The 15,994-nt window shown below is 52.0% G+C and overlaps 1 protein-coding gene across 1 annotated transcript in view; it reads right to left on the bottom strand.

Annotated features, from left to right (window-relative positions):
* Positions 1-8,922, bottom strand: part of XKR6 (XK related 6) — a 170,045-nt gene extending 161,123 nt beyond the window's left edge. Inside the window, exon 1 of the mRNA XM_069011847.1 lies at positions 8,169-8,922. Within this exon, the coding sequence (XP_068867948.1) occupies positions 8,169-8,899 (731 nt within the window). The 5' untranslated portion in view covers positions 8,900-8,922. The remainder of the gene's footprint in view (positions 1-8,168) is intronic.
* Between the last annotated feature and the right edge of the window lie 7,072 nt (positions 8,923-15,994).

Raw genomic sequence — 15,994 nt, 5'->3', positions numbered from 1 at the left:
TTGGACAAACAGGACAGGTTTTAAACCAAGAGGAGAGATTTAGGTTAGGTATTGGGAAGGAATTCTTTCCTTTGAGGGTGGGAAGGATCTGGCACAGGGTGCCCAGAGAATCTGTGGCTGCCTCTGGATCTCTGGAAGTGTCCAAGGCCAGGTGGGACGGGGCTTGGAGCAACCTAGGATAGTGGAAGGTGTCCCTGCCCATGGCAGGGGTTGGAATGGGATGACCTTTAATGTCCCTTCCAACCCAAACCATTCTGTGATGTGATTCGGTTCTATGACAACCCAGGGATATTTCTTTGGGATGCCAAAATCCTGCTGCAGGAAAACCAACTCAGAGCAGAGCAGAGGAAGAGGAGGTCATGGTAAAGGCTCTGGGCTTGAAGCAGAAGGTTTCAACAAAGCTGCCAATTCTGCAAAAGATCTTCTGTGCAGCTGAAGTCACTTAAGGACAGACTGTGAATATTTCATAGGCGAACCTGAGCTCTCACAGATTTCCAAAGAAAGGAGACGTGAGGAGCAGCACAGTCTTCAGGTCCCACTATAGTTTTGGGGACACATTTGAGATGGCCTTTTGCTCTATTTTTTTGTTGCGTGGTCAAGATTTGATTTTGTTTGTGGTTCAAGACATGGAAGTAAGGAATAAAACACCCATTTATACTGAAATAACAAAAGTCCGTCGGTGAAATGCATCCAGGGATGGACAAATACCAACTCCTGAGACTCCTCCATTGTAAACATGGTTCCTCTGCTACAGCAGTTCCATATAACCAAACAGAGGCTGAAACTGGAATACAGGGTGGTAGGAAATGTAAATCCCAAATGGAGAGAGTGGCAAAAAAATATAGAAGTAAAAATCCATCCATGGAGAGATGCAATGGGCTGCTCCTGGGACACAGCCAAATGCTCAGTCCCACAATCCAGAAGATTTTGGGAGCATCCTTGACACTGCAGCCCAAGGATATGGGATGTGCCTAATGTTCTGCCCTGCAAAGATCAAGCAGTTCTGCTCCACAGAGCTAAAAACACAAGGTGCTCCTCCCTCCATCAGACTGCTGCTAGGTTAGAGGATTTTCTAAAGATCCTCCTCCCCCGGAAAGATCTTTCCCCATTTTCTTGGGATCCTGTTTGGAAAAGCATCTCAGTGCCCTAAAGCATCACAGTAGACTTGGCTGTCATTCTGAATCCCAGCACATCAGAAGAAGGTGGGTCAATGAAGTGACAATATTTGGCACATGTTCTTTGCTTACGCCTTTAATTACAATTTAATTTTCTCTCTAGCAAATCCTTACTCCGACTCACAATCCCTCCTGCCTAAAAGCTTCCAGGTGTTAAAACACTGCCTTGTACTACTGCTGATTTCCACTACAGTCAGGTGCTAAAAATCAAGTCAGGATTCAAGGGAAATAAAGCAAAATGAGTAGAGAGTGAAGCTGTGTGAGGGATCCAGGCTTCTCCACAGGCTCACCTTCGTTCCCCAAGCAAAATTACACGTTTGACGTCCCATTTCTGCTCCATGCAGTCTCAAGGCAGCACAAGCAGCTCTCCTCCAAAGAGATGCTTTATCACCATCACTTCTCCCTCCATCCTTTTCATTAAAAGAAATGCTCCCTGAATAACCTACATTTGTTCGGGAGGAGAACCACTGCAAGGAATAAAGCTGGCTCAGTGCAGCTGAGAGCGAAATGGAAGTGTCTGGAAAGGTGGAAAACACAGAGCCTGGAATTTTAATACACAAAAAATGGTGAGCCATCTTTCCTCCTTCCCTTGGCATCCTGCCTCCCCTCCACCAGGAAAGGCACTGCCAGGTTGCCACTGGCATTAGAGATAAAGCCATAGGGAGAGTGGGAAAAAACCCAAACCAGCTGTTTTTCCTGGAGTTTAGCTTGAACAACTGAAAAGGGATGTTGTGGTCAAAGACCACATGGGTGGGAACATTTAGAAAAGCAGCCTGCAACCCAACCTCAAAGCAGTTGGGATCCCTTCCAGTTTTTGGACTCCTGGAGATGCTGTCCCAAGAATACCTTGCAATGGTGTCTTCACCCTGAAAGCCATGGAAACTCTGTGCTGGTTCCAGTAAGAACTAAGTCAGGTCACCCAAGTAGTTCTGCTTCCCTTTCCTCCTCCCCAAAAACCAGGGCAGGGGGGTGATGAGCTGCTGTCACTGCCTGGCCACAGGACACCACATGGCTCTTTCTCAACAGCTCCAAGAGGAAACTGAACTCCAGTTTCTCCTCCAAATCCCACTCTCCCACCTGCCCAAGCCATGCTGTCTCTGCAGAAACGCTGGGTCGAATGGGAAGGGGAGTTCCCAGCAGGTCAGGGCAGGACATCGTTTCTCCCAAGGAAAGGTTTGGAGAAATCTCTGCCCTCCCAAGGCTGGCCCAGCAGATCCGCTCCAACATCTGTGGTTGGACCCCCTCTAGTGGGAACCACTCAACAAGACACGGAGCATCACCACCACGCGCCACCCATGGAGACCCCACTCAAGGGATAAAGCCCTTTTTCCCTCGTTATTATGATTACTAATATTATTTCCACTCTCTCACAACCTACTTGCTCTGTAGATGTCGTTGGACCTCTACACCCACAGCCCAGCACTTCCTTATGGAGATCCTGTAGAAATGGGGGTGGAATGGGTAAGTTTTTTTGGAAGGGAGAACAACCTCACTGGAAAAAAAATATAAAAAGTTATACCCTAGACCTGATCTTGTAGGGAGAACATATTTATCATCTATCCCAGAATGTCTTCCTTCTGCCAACTTGTCAAAAGCTGACAAAACCCCATACTATAAAAGCAAGCTGTTAAAACTTGGCTAAAAGGAAAAACTCAGCTGCCAGACAAGCTAACCAGAAAAAGCTGAAAAAAATATTCCAGTGTGCCAGGGAAGGCAGTAAATTTACAGAAAGGCTCTACAGAGCTGAACATCCCAAACCAAGACAAGGAGGCAGCATTAGGTCAGTGGCTTCTTGTTCATCTGCTGTTTGACAAGCAGATGGCTCCCGCTTTGAGGGATTTGGGCAGAGAACCTCAGAGTCATAGCTGCCTGTATTTCTAAACTACCCAAAATAATGTGTCTCTAACTCACAAAGTTCATCCCAGACAAAGTATTTTAGGAGAGCCTGAACCCACTCAACACAAAGTCATTAAATGCCATATATTCCATTTAAACCCATTGATTCATCCTTCCACCTCCAAAGATGAACAGCTCACAGATTTGGTCTTTCCACTAATAAAAAAGATGCCAACTCTCTGCCTAAATGTTAGGAATTTCTCACCATGTACACACACAACATAATTTTTAATGTCACAACAGTGACAAGGGTTGTTGTGTTTTGCTGGGGTTTCTTGTACAGAATGTTTTTCTCCTAGATCTGTATTTAAATCTGTCTTAATAACAAACCCCATAAACAGAGCACATTCATGTCCCAAAACTCACCATCACTGACAGTTTAACAGACACAGAGAGACTTCCAGCTGGTCAGCATTCAGCTCAGCTCAGCTCCACATCCCGTTAATCCAATGGAATCCAATAATGTTTGCTTTAATAGCACGGCGCAACGCAAGGGATCGGACTTGCCACTCTAAACCCCGTATTCCAGGGCAGCATTCATGACCCAGTAACCCACTTCCAGCAGAGGTTATGGAAAGGTACATCAGACAGGGAAGTTCACTCCTGTCACTCATACAACCTGTGCAACTACTCGAGATACCAAAACTTCTACTTCTCCCAAATTTACACGGCTGAACAGCTCCAGCAAAAGCAACAGCCCTGTCTTCATCCTGTTTGCAGCAAAACCACAGCATCCCTCCTCAAGGAACAGCCCTTGGCAGCTTGCACTGCAGCACCTCTATAATGACCATAACGTGTCCCAACTGGCATCCTTCACTTTTTGGATAGTCTGGATGAATTGTTCAAGTCTTCAAGACAATCTAAGATTTGAGAGGAAAGCTGAATATTGTAGATTTTTGAAGGTAAAAACCCCGGACGCTGAGTTTTATTGGTGGGAATGGCATTGGAGATCAGACTACTCGAATCTGTTTGAGATCAGATTACTTCCAGCAAGAATTCAAAATATATGTATATGTATACACACACACATATGTTTTTACTATTTTTCCAACAGCCACTATAGACAGACAGTATTAACACATCCTTCGGATCCCAGCTGAACTAAAAAAAACCACAAAAACCCCAGGAATATCACTGAGCCCCCACTCAACACTCGCACTGCCCCCTCAGCTCTCCTGCCTGGTCACGATCCACCCTCTGAATACGACACAAACAGCAGACAAAGCCCCCATCCAGACTGCTCCAAAACAAGCTCCTTCTCCCACAACCCTGACAAAATGAAGAGACAGCCTTGCTAAAATAGGATCCCGATGTATATTTATATTTCTGCCATAAAATGCTATTTATTCACCATCTTATTGGCGAGTCTTCCCAGTATTTACGAGAAGAAGCCGCCATAGGAATTGTGTCATCCCTCAAAATCCAAACGCAGATTTACCTAACGTATTCAGGATGAGAATTCCTGTACTACTCCAACCTGCCCCCTCCAATTCTCCACAAATTCGCTCCCAGCTGCTGAGCAACACCCACGACATCCCCTACGTAAGGTACGATCCCGATTACGCTCCATGCAGCGGCAGTGCGGATCCGTGATCCCGCAAGAAACCAGGCTCGGAGCATTAGGCACTGAACTTACACTGTCCCAGGTTTTCCTCCTCCATCCCCACGTCTAAACTTCTCCCCAGCAAGCAGCGACTGCGCCGCAGGCAAAGGCGGCCAAAGCAGCGCACTCCAGTATTAGTCCCATCACCGCATCCGAGATTAATTTTAATGGTGCTGGCAGTAGCTGTAGTGGGAATGCAAAAAGACACCCTCGTGGAGGCTGCTCCACACATCCCAGGAAGTTAATTCTGGCTCTGCTCAGGTATTGGGAGTCGGCTCCACGCTGTCCAGCATGCCTTAAAGAGCAGGAGCTGGGCGCTGGTGGGATTAGAGATCAACAGGAGAGAAAGCTCCCTGATTTCACCTAACGTGATCCGGGCTGCAGCGCTCCTCGTCAGTCCCCTTTGGCATTCCCAGCCCTGCACAACCTCAGAAGAAAACGGTTTTCCTCTGCATTAGCATAGCAGGGAAAAGTCAGGGCAACTTGAGCTTTGCTTCTTCCTATTACCCAAAAATCAGCATCCCACATGCACCCCCTCTGTCCTGGCTGGCATCACTTTGGCATCCCCCTCCCCACGTGCTCACTTGAGTGTGCCACGGCATGGGGTGCTTGTGCACAGCTAAAACACCATCATTTCTTCTGCCTGGCTCCAAGAAAGGAAAAATTCAACTTGCCAGAGGAGCATCTGCATTGAGAACTGCTTTTGCTGATGGGATCAGCAGTTGGGAGTACCAGGGGAAGCAGCAGAAAGGGTCGCAGGCCAATTCATCATCCTCGCACGCACCACCCGCAGATATCCCCCTCCCGCCACCCCCCAGCCCAAATCTCAGCCGTAAAAAAACCATAAAAATAGAATAAACCCCCAAGCAGGAGTTGAGAACAAATGTGTTTTGAACGCTGCACAAATGACATTGAAGATGCAGAAGAAATATGTATTTGCTGTTGCACTGCACAATTGCATGGGCTTATTTCCTACGTACACATCTCACGCACCCTTCCCACGCAGATCCCCTCCCCTCCACCCCCGCGGCTTCTTCAAAAAAAATTGGGAAAATAAAAATCTTTGATCCCTAAGGATTATTTTAAAAGCTACAAATGCCAACTGACCCCCATCTGGAGCCTCTTCCCTACAGCCTGACCCATCCATGGGGTGGAGGGGGTGCATCCACTGCCCCGTGACACCACCCAGAGTCGTCCCTCTGCCCCCACCCCAAATCTCACACCCCTTCCACGCTACCAACCCGTGCCCCAACTTAGAGGATGCTGGGCCACGCTGGGTCTTTACAGCTGTCCTTACACCACCTCTTTCCGTAAGCCCGACATCTCTGTGGCAGTGTTTGCATCCACAGGCTTTCATCCTGGAGAATCCCTCCCTGCCTCCTCCCACCTCTCTTTTTGGGGAGGATAACGTAATTTCCAGCTCGCGCTGGAGGATGCTTTTTTATTCCTGCCGAGCTCGAGGTCACTTCTCAGACCTGTCCTCTGGCCAGCGTCTCCTCCACCCCAGGACCTCTCCCTCTGGCAGGGAATGGTCCCTTATCCCTGACCTTCAGCCTCACACCGGCAGCCCCATCGCCGCCGTCCCCACCGTGGAGGTTTCTCCTTTCTCCAAAGCCACAGCCGAGGCATCACGCTGCGTTTTTCCACTCCCACCACCCGCTCCTTCGGTTCGGGGGGAGTCAGTGAGCCGGCAGCTCCCGCTCCCGCTCCGCTGGCTGGGGAGAGGCTCTCAGGGATGGATGAGACCCTCACCCCCTCATCCTGACGGGATCCATGCCAGGACATCAACCCTCTGGAAACAGCACGTCCCAGCGCTCGGCAGCCACGGGTCCATCCCCCCGCAGACCCTCTCCGGAGCAGCCCCTGCATATTCCACGGGGTCTTTTCCTGGCTGCCCCCTGACTCCAGGAGGGGGGCAGTGGGGTGAGTCCCCCCCAGGGCCACAGGACCTCCCTCTGCAGTGCAGCCACTGCGAGGGTCACCCCCAGCCCCGGGCCTGTCCTGAAGGGAAGAGCAGCTCCATGACCCCCTGCCCATCCTGCCCCATGTCTGTGGAGCAGCAAGAGCCCACCCCATCCCTGAGCGGCATCATTTACATTCCCACAGAGCTAGAATCCATTCCATCCCACACCATGAGGGGCACAGAACCGTGTCCCCTCCGAGCTGTGAGGTGGCAGCAGCCCTATTCCCCTCTCCCCAGCCCCACGCGCTCATTTGAGGGGGACATCTCTGCTCCCTTTGGGGCTCTTCTCAGTGAAGAAGGGGTCACCCCAAATCTCTGCGTGGGGAGCATCATCCCGTGTCCTGCTTGGACCAACCAACCCCACTCCTCCCACCTCAGCCCCACAGACACATTTTGGGGCAACTTCTCTTCCCCTCAAATGTCCCCTCAGCACACAGAGGGCCTTGACACCTCCTCCACCATGGGGAGCACTGGCAAAGGTCCACCCCAGATCATGAGGTGACAACGACCCCCATGTCCCCCACCTCAGCCCCCCAGGCTCATTTTGTGGGAATCTCTCCTCCCTCTGGGTCTCTCCTCACCCAAAGTTGGAGTAACCCCGAAATCTCCCCTTCTTCTCCATGTGGGGGGCACCACACTGACCATGACCACCTCAGACCACGAGGTGACACTGACCCCCATCGGTCCCACCTCACCCAGGGGACAGCGATCCACCTCAAGCCATGAAGTGACACTGCCCCACGTCTGCCTCAAACCACGAGGTAACAGCAATGGCCATCTGGTCCACCTCAGCTAGGGGACAGTGACTCAACTCAGCCCATCGAGGTGACACTGGCCCCCATCTGCCCCACCTTGTCCAGGGGACACTGACCCACCTCAAAACATGAGGTGACCCTGACCAACATTAAACCATGAGATGACACTGATCCACCTCAAACCAGGAGGTGACACTGATCCACCTCAAACCAGGAGGTGACACTGATCCACGTCCACCTTGAACCATAAGGTGATACTGACCCCCGTCCACCTTGAACCACGAGGTGACACTGACCCACGTCCGCCTTGTTCCACAAGCTGAGAGCTCCCCACCTCATCCAGGGAACAGTGACCCATTTCAAACCAGGAGGTGACACTGACCCATGCATATCTTGGACCACGAGCTGACAGCGACCCACATCCACCTCAAACCAGGTGCTGACAACCACCCACACCTGCCCCTCCTCGGCCAGCGGACACTGACCACCTTGGACCGCAGGAGACACCGACCCACGTCCACCTTGGACCACGAGGCGACACTGCCCCCGTCCCTCTCAAACCAGGAGGTGACACTGTCCCCCGTCCATCTCAAGCCAGGAGGTGACACTGCCCCCCATTCCCCTTGGACCAGGGGATGATGCTGCCCCGCGTCCCCCTCGCACCGAGCGCTCGCAGCCGCCGCTCCCGCCCCTCCGCGGCCGCGGTCCCCGACCCAGCGCGCCGCCCGCCCGCCCGCCCCGCCGGGGGCCCGGCGGATTCCCCGGCCGCCCCTTACCTCCAGACCTGCCCCATCTGCAGCAGGTGGATGACGGACTGCCAGACCCAGACGGAGATCCTGCAGAGGCGCTGCGCCCCGGGGGTGACGGTGCCGCCGGCTCCTCCTACCCCGCCGGCGGGTCCCCCGCGCCGGCCCGCGGTCCCCCCCATCATGGGCGGCCCGCGGCTGCTGAGCCCCTGCACGGCGCCCAGCCCGCCGCCCGTGTAGTCCTGCACGAACCAGCGGAAGCTCAGGATCTGCACCAGCACCGAGGGCAGCAGCACGAAGGCCAGGGTGAGGCCGCACCACACGTAGTCCCGCCGGCCGTAGTGGTGCAGCGCCAGCCACAGGTCCGTGCCCACGTCCCCCAGCAGCACCAGCAGCGCCAGCACGATCCACAGGCAGTCCAGCCACGGCCGCTCGGCCGCCTCGCCGCCCTCCGGCGGCCCCTCGGCGGCGGCGGCGGGGGGGCGCGGGGCCAGCGGCTCGGCGGCGGCGGTGGCGGCGGCCCGCCCGAAGAGGTTCCGCAGGCAGGCGCTCCGGCAGCCCCAGTAGCAAGACGACGTGTTGCAGCAGTGGCAGATGTGCAAGGAGCTGCTTGCGCCCGGCTCCTCCGCCACCTCGGCCGCCGCTGCCCCGACGCCGCCGCCCGTGGCCGCCGCCGCCTCGTCCAGGTTGTGCAGCTGGGCGAAGCCGCCGCCGCCGCCGCCGCCGCTGCCGCCGCCGCCGCCATCCGACTTGGCCGCCATCTTGCTGCCGCCGCCGCCGCGTCCCCGGCCCGTTCGCCGGGCGCTCGCTCGCTCTGCCCCCCCCGTGCCCGCTCCCCCCGCCCGCCGCTTCCGGGGGCGGCGCTTCCGCGGCGCGCGGGACGGGCCGGGGCCGCCTGGCGGCGACAGCGACCGGCGGCGGGAGCGCGGCGGGGCCGGGGCGGGCGAGAGGGAGCGGCGCCTTCCACACGCCCCGCCGCGGGTAGGGACACCTTGCACCGGCGCGGGATGCTCCCAGCCCCGTCCGACCTGGCCCGCGGAACTCACGGGGATGAGGCCTGGAGAAGGGGAGGCTAAGGGGGGACCTCAGCGCGGTCTGCAACTTCCTCGTGAGGGGAAGAGGAGGGGCAGGCGCTGGGCTCTGCTCTGTGGTGGCCCGGGACAGGAGGCGAGGGAATGGCCTGGAGTTGTGTCAGGGGAGGGTTAGGTTGGGTGTTGGGGAAAGGTTCTTCCCCCAGAGGATGGTTGAGCACTGGAATAACTCCTCAGGGAATGGTCACAGCACCAAACCTGACAGAGCTCAAGAAGCGGTTGGACAGTGCTCTCAGGCAACAGGGTGGGATTGATGGGGATGGTCCTGTGCAGGGCCAGGAGTTGGGCTAGATGATCCTTGTGGGTTCCTTTCAACTCAGCTTATTCTGTGATTCTCTGGACAACCTGTGCCCTCATAGATCTGAACACCCTCACAGGGAAGAATTTCTTCCTAAAGTCCCATCTAGCTTTGTCCTCTTTCAACTTAAAGCCCTTCCCCCTGACCTGTCACTCCATGCATTTGTCCAAAGTCCCTCTCCAGCTTTCTTGGAGCCCCTTTACAGAATCACAGAATTAGTTTGGAAAAGACCTCTGGCATCACCGAGTCCAACTGTTAACCCAGCACTGCCATGATCACCCCTAAATTTTATCCCCAAGTTCTACACATACACGTTTTGAAGACCTTCAGAGTTGGGGATTCCACCATCGGGTTGGCTTGGGCAGCCTGTTCCATTGCCTGACCACCCTTTCCATGAAGAATTTTTTTCTTCATATCCAATCTAAATCTCCCCTGGTATAACTTGAGGCCATTTCACAGAACCACAAAGTCAATTAGGTTGAAAAACTCTTCTGAAGCCATTGAGTCCAGCCTATGAGCAAACACCACCTTGTCAACCAGACCAGAGCACTGACTTCCACGTCCGGTCATTCCTTGGACACCTCCAGGGATGGTGACTCCACAACCTCTGTGGACAGCCTGTTCCACTGTCTAATCACCCTTCTGGGAAGAAATTCTTCCTGCTGCCCAACCTGACCCTCCTCTGCAGCCACGTAAGACTTAAGCCCTAAGATCTCTCCAGGCTTCTCTTACCCAGGCTGAACAACCCCAGTTCTCTCAGCCTTTCCTCATAGCAGAAGTGTTCTGTCTCTTTAACCATGTTTAAATCACAAATTCTACACTGAATCATAGAATATTCTGATTTGGAAGGGACCCACAAGTCCAACCCCTGGCCCTGCACAGACACCCCAACAATCCCACCCTGTGCATCCCTGAGAGCGTTGTCCAAATGCTCCTGGAGCTCTGGCAGCCTTGGGGCAGTGCCCGTTCCCTGGGGAGCCTGTTCAGTGCCCTACCACCTCTGGGGGAAGAATCTGTTCCTGATTTCCTACCTACACCTCCCTGACACAGCTCCAGCTGTTCCCTGGGTCCTGTCCCTGGTCACAGGGAGCAGAGATCAGAGCTGCCCCTTGTGAGGAAGCTGCAGCCCCCAATGAGGTCTGACCTCAATCCCCTCCAGCCGAGCAAACCCAGTGACATCACTCACTCCTCATATGGCCCCTGAGACCCTTCACCTTCTTCCTGGCCCTCCTCTGGACACTCAAAAAATTCCATTGTGCTTCTTCCCCCAAGCCCCAAGTGCTGACACCAGCATTCCCCAGACCATCCTCAGCTGGACCCCCTTGTGCTGACCCCATCCTGCTCCCAAATCAGCTTCACAGTCCGGTGTCAACTGCCCTGTCCCTGTCACCTGCTCAACCTCAAATCCCAGGATCACCACTCCACTCAGTTCACCCTCAGCCAGGCTGCTTTCCACCTTCCCACCTCCAGCAGCTCCCTGGTCCCTGGCAGATCAGGGACATCCTCTGGGTTTCTTTTTGCCTTTTCCCTTCCCGTGGCTGTGCTGAGGAAGGGAGGCTTCTGTCCCACCCCATCCCACAGGTCCCTCTCCTGTACTCACAGGGTGGTGGTGGAGCACTGGAACAGAGAAGCTGTGGCTTCCCCATCCCTGGAAATGTTCAAAGCCAGGTTGGATGGGGCTTGGAACAGCCTGGGATAGTGGAAAGTGTCCGTGCCCATGTCAGGGGGTAGAACTGGATGAGTTTTAAGGTCCTTTCCAACCCAAACCTTTCTGGGATTCATTCTCTGTTGATAACAGCGTTCTCCAAGCACACCTTGGCACCCCGACCTCACACCACTTTGTTGCCTTCTCAAATCCTCCACCTCGGTGTCTTCCTGTCCTTCTCCTTCTAACACTGGGATTCTACATCCCCTCCTCTGCTCTTTGTCATTCCCTTATCCACTTTGGGGGACACTTTGCCCCCCCTGTACTCCTGGAGTCAGACAGACTCTCCAAGGGCTCAGCTCTGTGCTGGAGAAACCTCTGCCAGGCTGAGGAAGCAGCTCCCAGCTCTGTTTTTGGGATCTGCCTGGAGCTGAGCTGCACCCCAGGCAGCTGTTTCACTGAGGGACCCACTGGCAAAGTGGGAAAGCCAAATTCCAGGTCCTTTCCCACCAATTCCGTGTTACACATCTGTTCATTCATCATATCCATCTTTTCTGAGCTGCCTCGTGCTGTCCTCTGTAGGTTACAATCTCTCCTCTTTTCCATGTGTTTTTTCCCCTTTTTAATAAGAGAGCTCCTTCCAGATGCTCCTTCTCCAGCAGCTGCTTCTGCCTCTTTCAGTGGGAGTTTGAATTCTACCATTTTTCCCTTTTTTTTCCTTTAAACTGTGTCAAAATATCAGGGTTGAGAGTGTCAAGACTCTAGAACTGGCTGCAAAAGTTGCTGCTTTGCAGAGTCTAAATTTCAAAAAGGAAAAAAAGGAAACAACTCCAAGAAGGTAGAAAAATGCAGATAAAGTGCAGGTAAAAAGCTTTTGCAGGAAGGAAAAATTAATTTAATCTAGAAGAAAAAGTGGGAGGACATTCATGTATTAAACAAGCTGTCTGGGAAAGGTGTATTTGGTGTTTCTGGGTGATGTCAGAAGAGATGAAAAGTTTTGTGGAGTCTGAAAAACGCTGCTGGTTTTGAAATGTTTGGATCCTCCTATAGCAGAGGAAACAGAAGAAAGGGAGCAGAAAGCAAAGCTTTGGGCATGATCCTCTGGGCATGATGCACACCTGGATGTGGGAAAATTGAAGCCAGTGGGAGTGAAACTCTGGTACAAAGTTCTCCGAAGGGAGAAAACTGGTACTATTTGTCATATTATATAGTGGATATATTATTATATATTAGAGACAACAGGATCCCTCAGATCTCCATCATAACGAATTCAAATGTTGCAGATATTCCCTTATTTTCTGCCAACTTCAGCTATTGCCAGAATATGGAAATAAATAAGAGCAAGACCAGCCTTCGATCAAAATTACTTCATGTGCATAAGACGTGTATAAATATATATATATATATAACATCAAATCCCTCTCCTGATAGATACTTTCAGACCTAAATATGGATGTTAATTCTCACAGCAGTAACAAATGAGGTCTCTGGGACCCATATTTTTGGGTGAGAAGCACCCAGATTAAGCTTCGACTTCTGATTTGCAGAATGAGGAGATATAAATGGAAGCATCCCTCATTCCTTCAAACTTTTCTGTGTAGCAGATTTGCTACATATGATTAGAAAGAGATTAAAAAAAAACCCCAAAAACCAAAACAACAGAGAAGTAAACAAACTATTTGGTCTTATTACTTAAATAGAAGTGTAGGTGAACCAATAAGGGGGCAGACGAGTCATCTGTTTTGATAGAAAACCAACCCAAACTTGTTTGATGAGACATTCTGGTGGGAGAAGGCAGCAGTTGAGGATTTCAGCGTTGGCACACGGAGTGAGAGAAGCAGCTGCTTGAATAAAGGATGACACGATGACAATACCCTGCTGGCACTGCCCCCGAACTCCTCGGTGCAGTTGTGACCACCTGTGCCCAAGAAGGGTGAATTCCAGCTGCAGGGAAGAGCCAGGTGTTGATCAGAGCTCAGAACAGTCTGTCTTTCTCCTGTGGACTGAAAGAATTTGGCTTGTTTAGCTAAAAAATGAGGCTGGAGAAGGAATATGTTTTCCTGCCTATAAATATATCCTGGAAAGTAAATTTGGGCAGAGGGAAAGGCGTTGGGACACTGAAGGGCAGTGGTGGAAAAGCAAATGAGTAGGAACTGGCCATGAATATTTTTAGCCTGGAAATCGGAAGATCTTTCCAGTAGGAGTATCAGAGACTGAAATAAAAAAGTAACTCATTTAACACATAACTTCCTGATTTTCTCAAGGAAAAGGCATGCCAGTGTGGAGCCATAAACAGCTGGGATGAAAGCCCTTTAAAGGTCTCCCATCCCGGATCATCTCCCCTTGGAAAGATCCTGTCCATTTCGATGCACGGTACGCTACGTTCCTTCCTGCACCAGGGGATGAGTCATGGCTACATGACTCCGTGGGTGGCCAGAAGTGATATCTCCACCACTTACATCTTAATTCCTGATTATCCCATGATGTTCTCCAGCTCCTGCTCCCTCACTTAGCACACTGGAGAGATGTACCCATGTCCCAATCTCCCCACAACCCCCTGATTTCCCTGTTTTCCACAGCCACTGCTGTGGGGTTGCTTTGGCCAAGGACATGGGGGTGATGCTTTGCCCCTTCAGTCCACGAGAGCTCCTGTTTCCTTGTAGTCCTGGCCCTCACAGGGAGCCAGAAGTCATTACTCAGAGCCTGTTTCTTTTATTAGCCAGTGCTCTGTATTTTTAGGGATTTTTTGGAAGTTGTGAGTGTCAATCACACCCATGTTGAGATCCTTCAACTCACATTTTTGAGAGGAGAAAGCTTTTCTCGGCTCTCAGCAGCATCCCACGCTTCCATCACGCTAGAGGCGCTTGTGTCCGGAGGTCTGGGTAAACTCTGGGTGACCCTGAGATCTGCAAGTATTTATAAAACAAGTTTAGCCAGGGTTTTTCCCTCTCAGCACTCGGAGCTGATCTGTCTGTGCCTTGCGTTTCATGTTCCTTCTGTTCCCCAGGAGCACCAGGGAGGCGCTGGGAAAGGGAGGCGTGTTTGGTGCTCCAGCAGCACCCCAGCATGGGATCACAACCTCCTTGTGCTGCTTGGTTAAAGGCTTTTTTCATCCTGATCAATACCCTAATTGAGCTGTGTGGTCTTCCATCTTCCAGGCATTTATTCAGATCAGGGGAACAAACACTAAATATAGAGAGGTATGTAAGCCAGAATCAGAGTTGTGTAAATCTGGAACTACCTCATTTAAATAACTGGGGGATGGATCCAGCTGAGTGTTTGGTGTACGTGGAGTACAGATAATTACAATTAATGGGGATTTACTTTAAGCAAAGTAGGTCAGAAAAAAATGACATCTTATTGTGTCATTAGTTTCCATCAATTACTTCCATGTTGTTTGCTCAGTTCCCAAGTCAAACGAGTGTGGGCTGACAGCCTTGCAAGCTCAACTTGGTATTGTCTCTAAAAATCAAACTGCATTATTTCTGCCTCATGCATCATCACTAACAATAAAGCATCCACTGCTGGAATATAGCAGGTGGCTTTGTTATTCATGCATGAGGCAGAAAAAGCTCCAGCTTCCATTACCACGACGTTCGTGTCTCCACAGGATGAAAAGTTGGATGTGTTGGTAAACTCAGTAGTTACTGTGTGAGCTTGACTTAGAAGTCCCACTTAGGCCAGTCCTTCTGTTGATTAACTTTGTTAATTTCTATTAATCTTTTTGAATGCTACGTGTATATACCGGAAGGGATCAACAGGATGCTGCTTTTGCTGCCACTTGCCCCCCTCTGGCAGCACTGTCGTAGAATCGTGGAATCACGGAATGGTTTGGGTGGAAGTGATCTCTTAAAGCTCATCCAGCTCCAACCCCATGCCATGGGCAGGGACACCTTCCACTAGCCCAGGTTGATCCAAGCCCTGTCCAAACCTGGCCTTGGACACTTCCAGGGATCCAGGGGCAGCCACAGCTTCTCTGGGCACCCTGTGCCAGGGCCTCACCACTCTCACAGGAAAGAATTTCTTCCCAATATCCCATCTATCCCTGCCCTCTGGCAGTTTAAAACCATTCCCCCCTGTCCTGTCCCTCCATCCCTTGTCCCAAGTCCCTCTCCAGCTCTTCTGGAGCCCCTTTAGGCTCTGGAAGGGGCTCTAAGGTCTCCCTGGATCCTTCTTCAGGTGAACACCCCCAGCTCTCCCAGCCTGGCTCCAGAGCAGAGGGGCTCCAGCCCTTGGAGCATCTCTGTGGCCTCCTCTGGACTCTCTCCAGCAGCTCCACGTCCTTCTGCTGTTGGACCCCAGATCTGGAGGCAGCTCTGCAGGTGGGGTCTCACCTGACTGGGGCACAGGAGCAGAATCCCCCTGTTCTCTGCTGCCCATGCTGGGGGATCAGCCCAGGGTATGGGGAGTTTTTGGGCTGTGAGAGCACATGGCCAGGGCATGTCCAGCTCTCACCCTCCGCTTTGTGACCCTGGGCTCCCTAGGAAAGGTGCAGAATGTCCCAGATGTTCTGTATTGAAAAGTCAGGTCACGGCCATCCTGAGAGCTGCCCCTAAGAGAGGGTGAGAAATATTTGGTGAAGCTTTACAGTTCCATCCCTTCTCTTTTATATCAGGGCTTCATTTCTGAGTTTTCATTTTAGCAATGCAATTGACTGTTAAGTGTTACCAGTGACTGTCAATAGTGTTAGTCCTTACTGATCATAAAATCATGGAATCACAGAATGCTTTGGGTTGGAAGGGACCTTAAAGACCATCTTGATCCACTCCCTGCCATGGGTTGGGAATCTCCCACTAGACCAGGTTGTTCAGAGCCTCATCCA

The sequence above is a fragment of the Aphelocoma coerulescens genome, chromosome 3 (assembly GCF_041296385.1).
Source record: "Aphelocoma coerulescens isolate FSJ_1873_10779 chromosome 3, UR_Acoe_1.0, whole genome shotgun sequence".
Classification (NCBI taxonomy): domain Eukaryota; kingdom Metazoa; phylum Chordata; class Aves; order Passeriformes; family Corvidae; genus Aphelocoma; species Aphelocoma coerulescens.
Note: the sequence above shows the minus strand (reverse complement) of the source record. Positions and strands in the feature narration are given on the sequence as shown.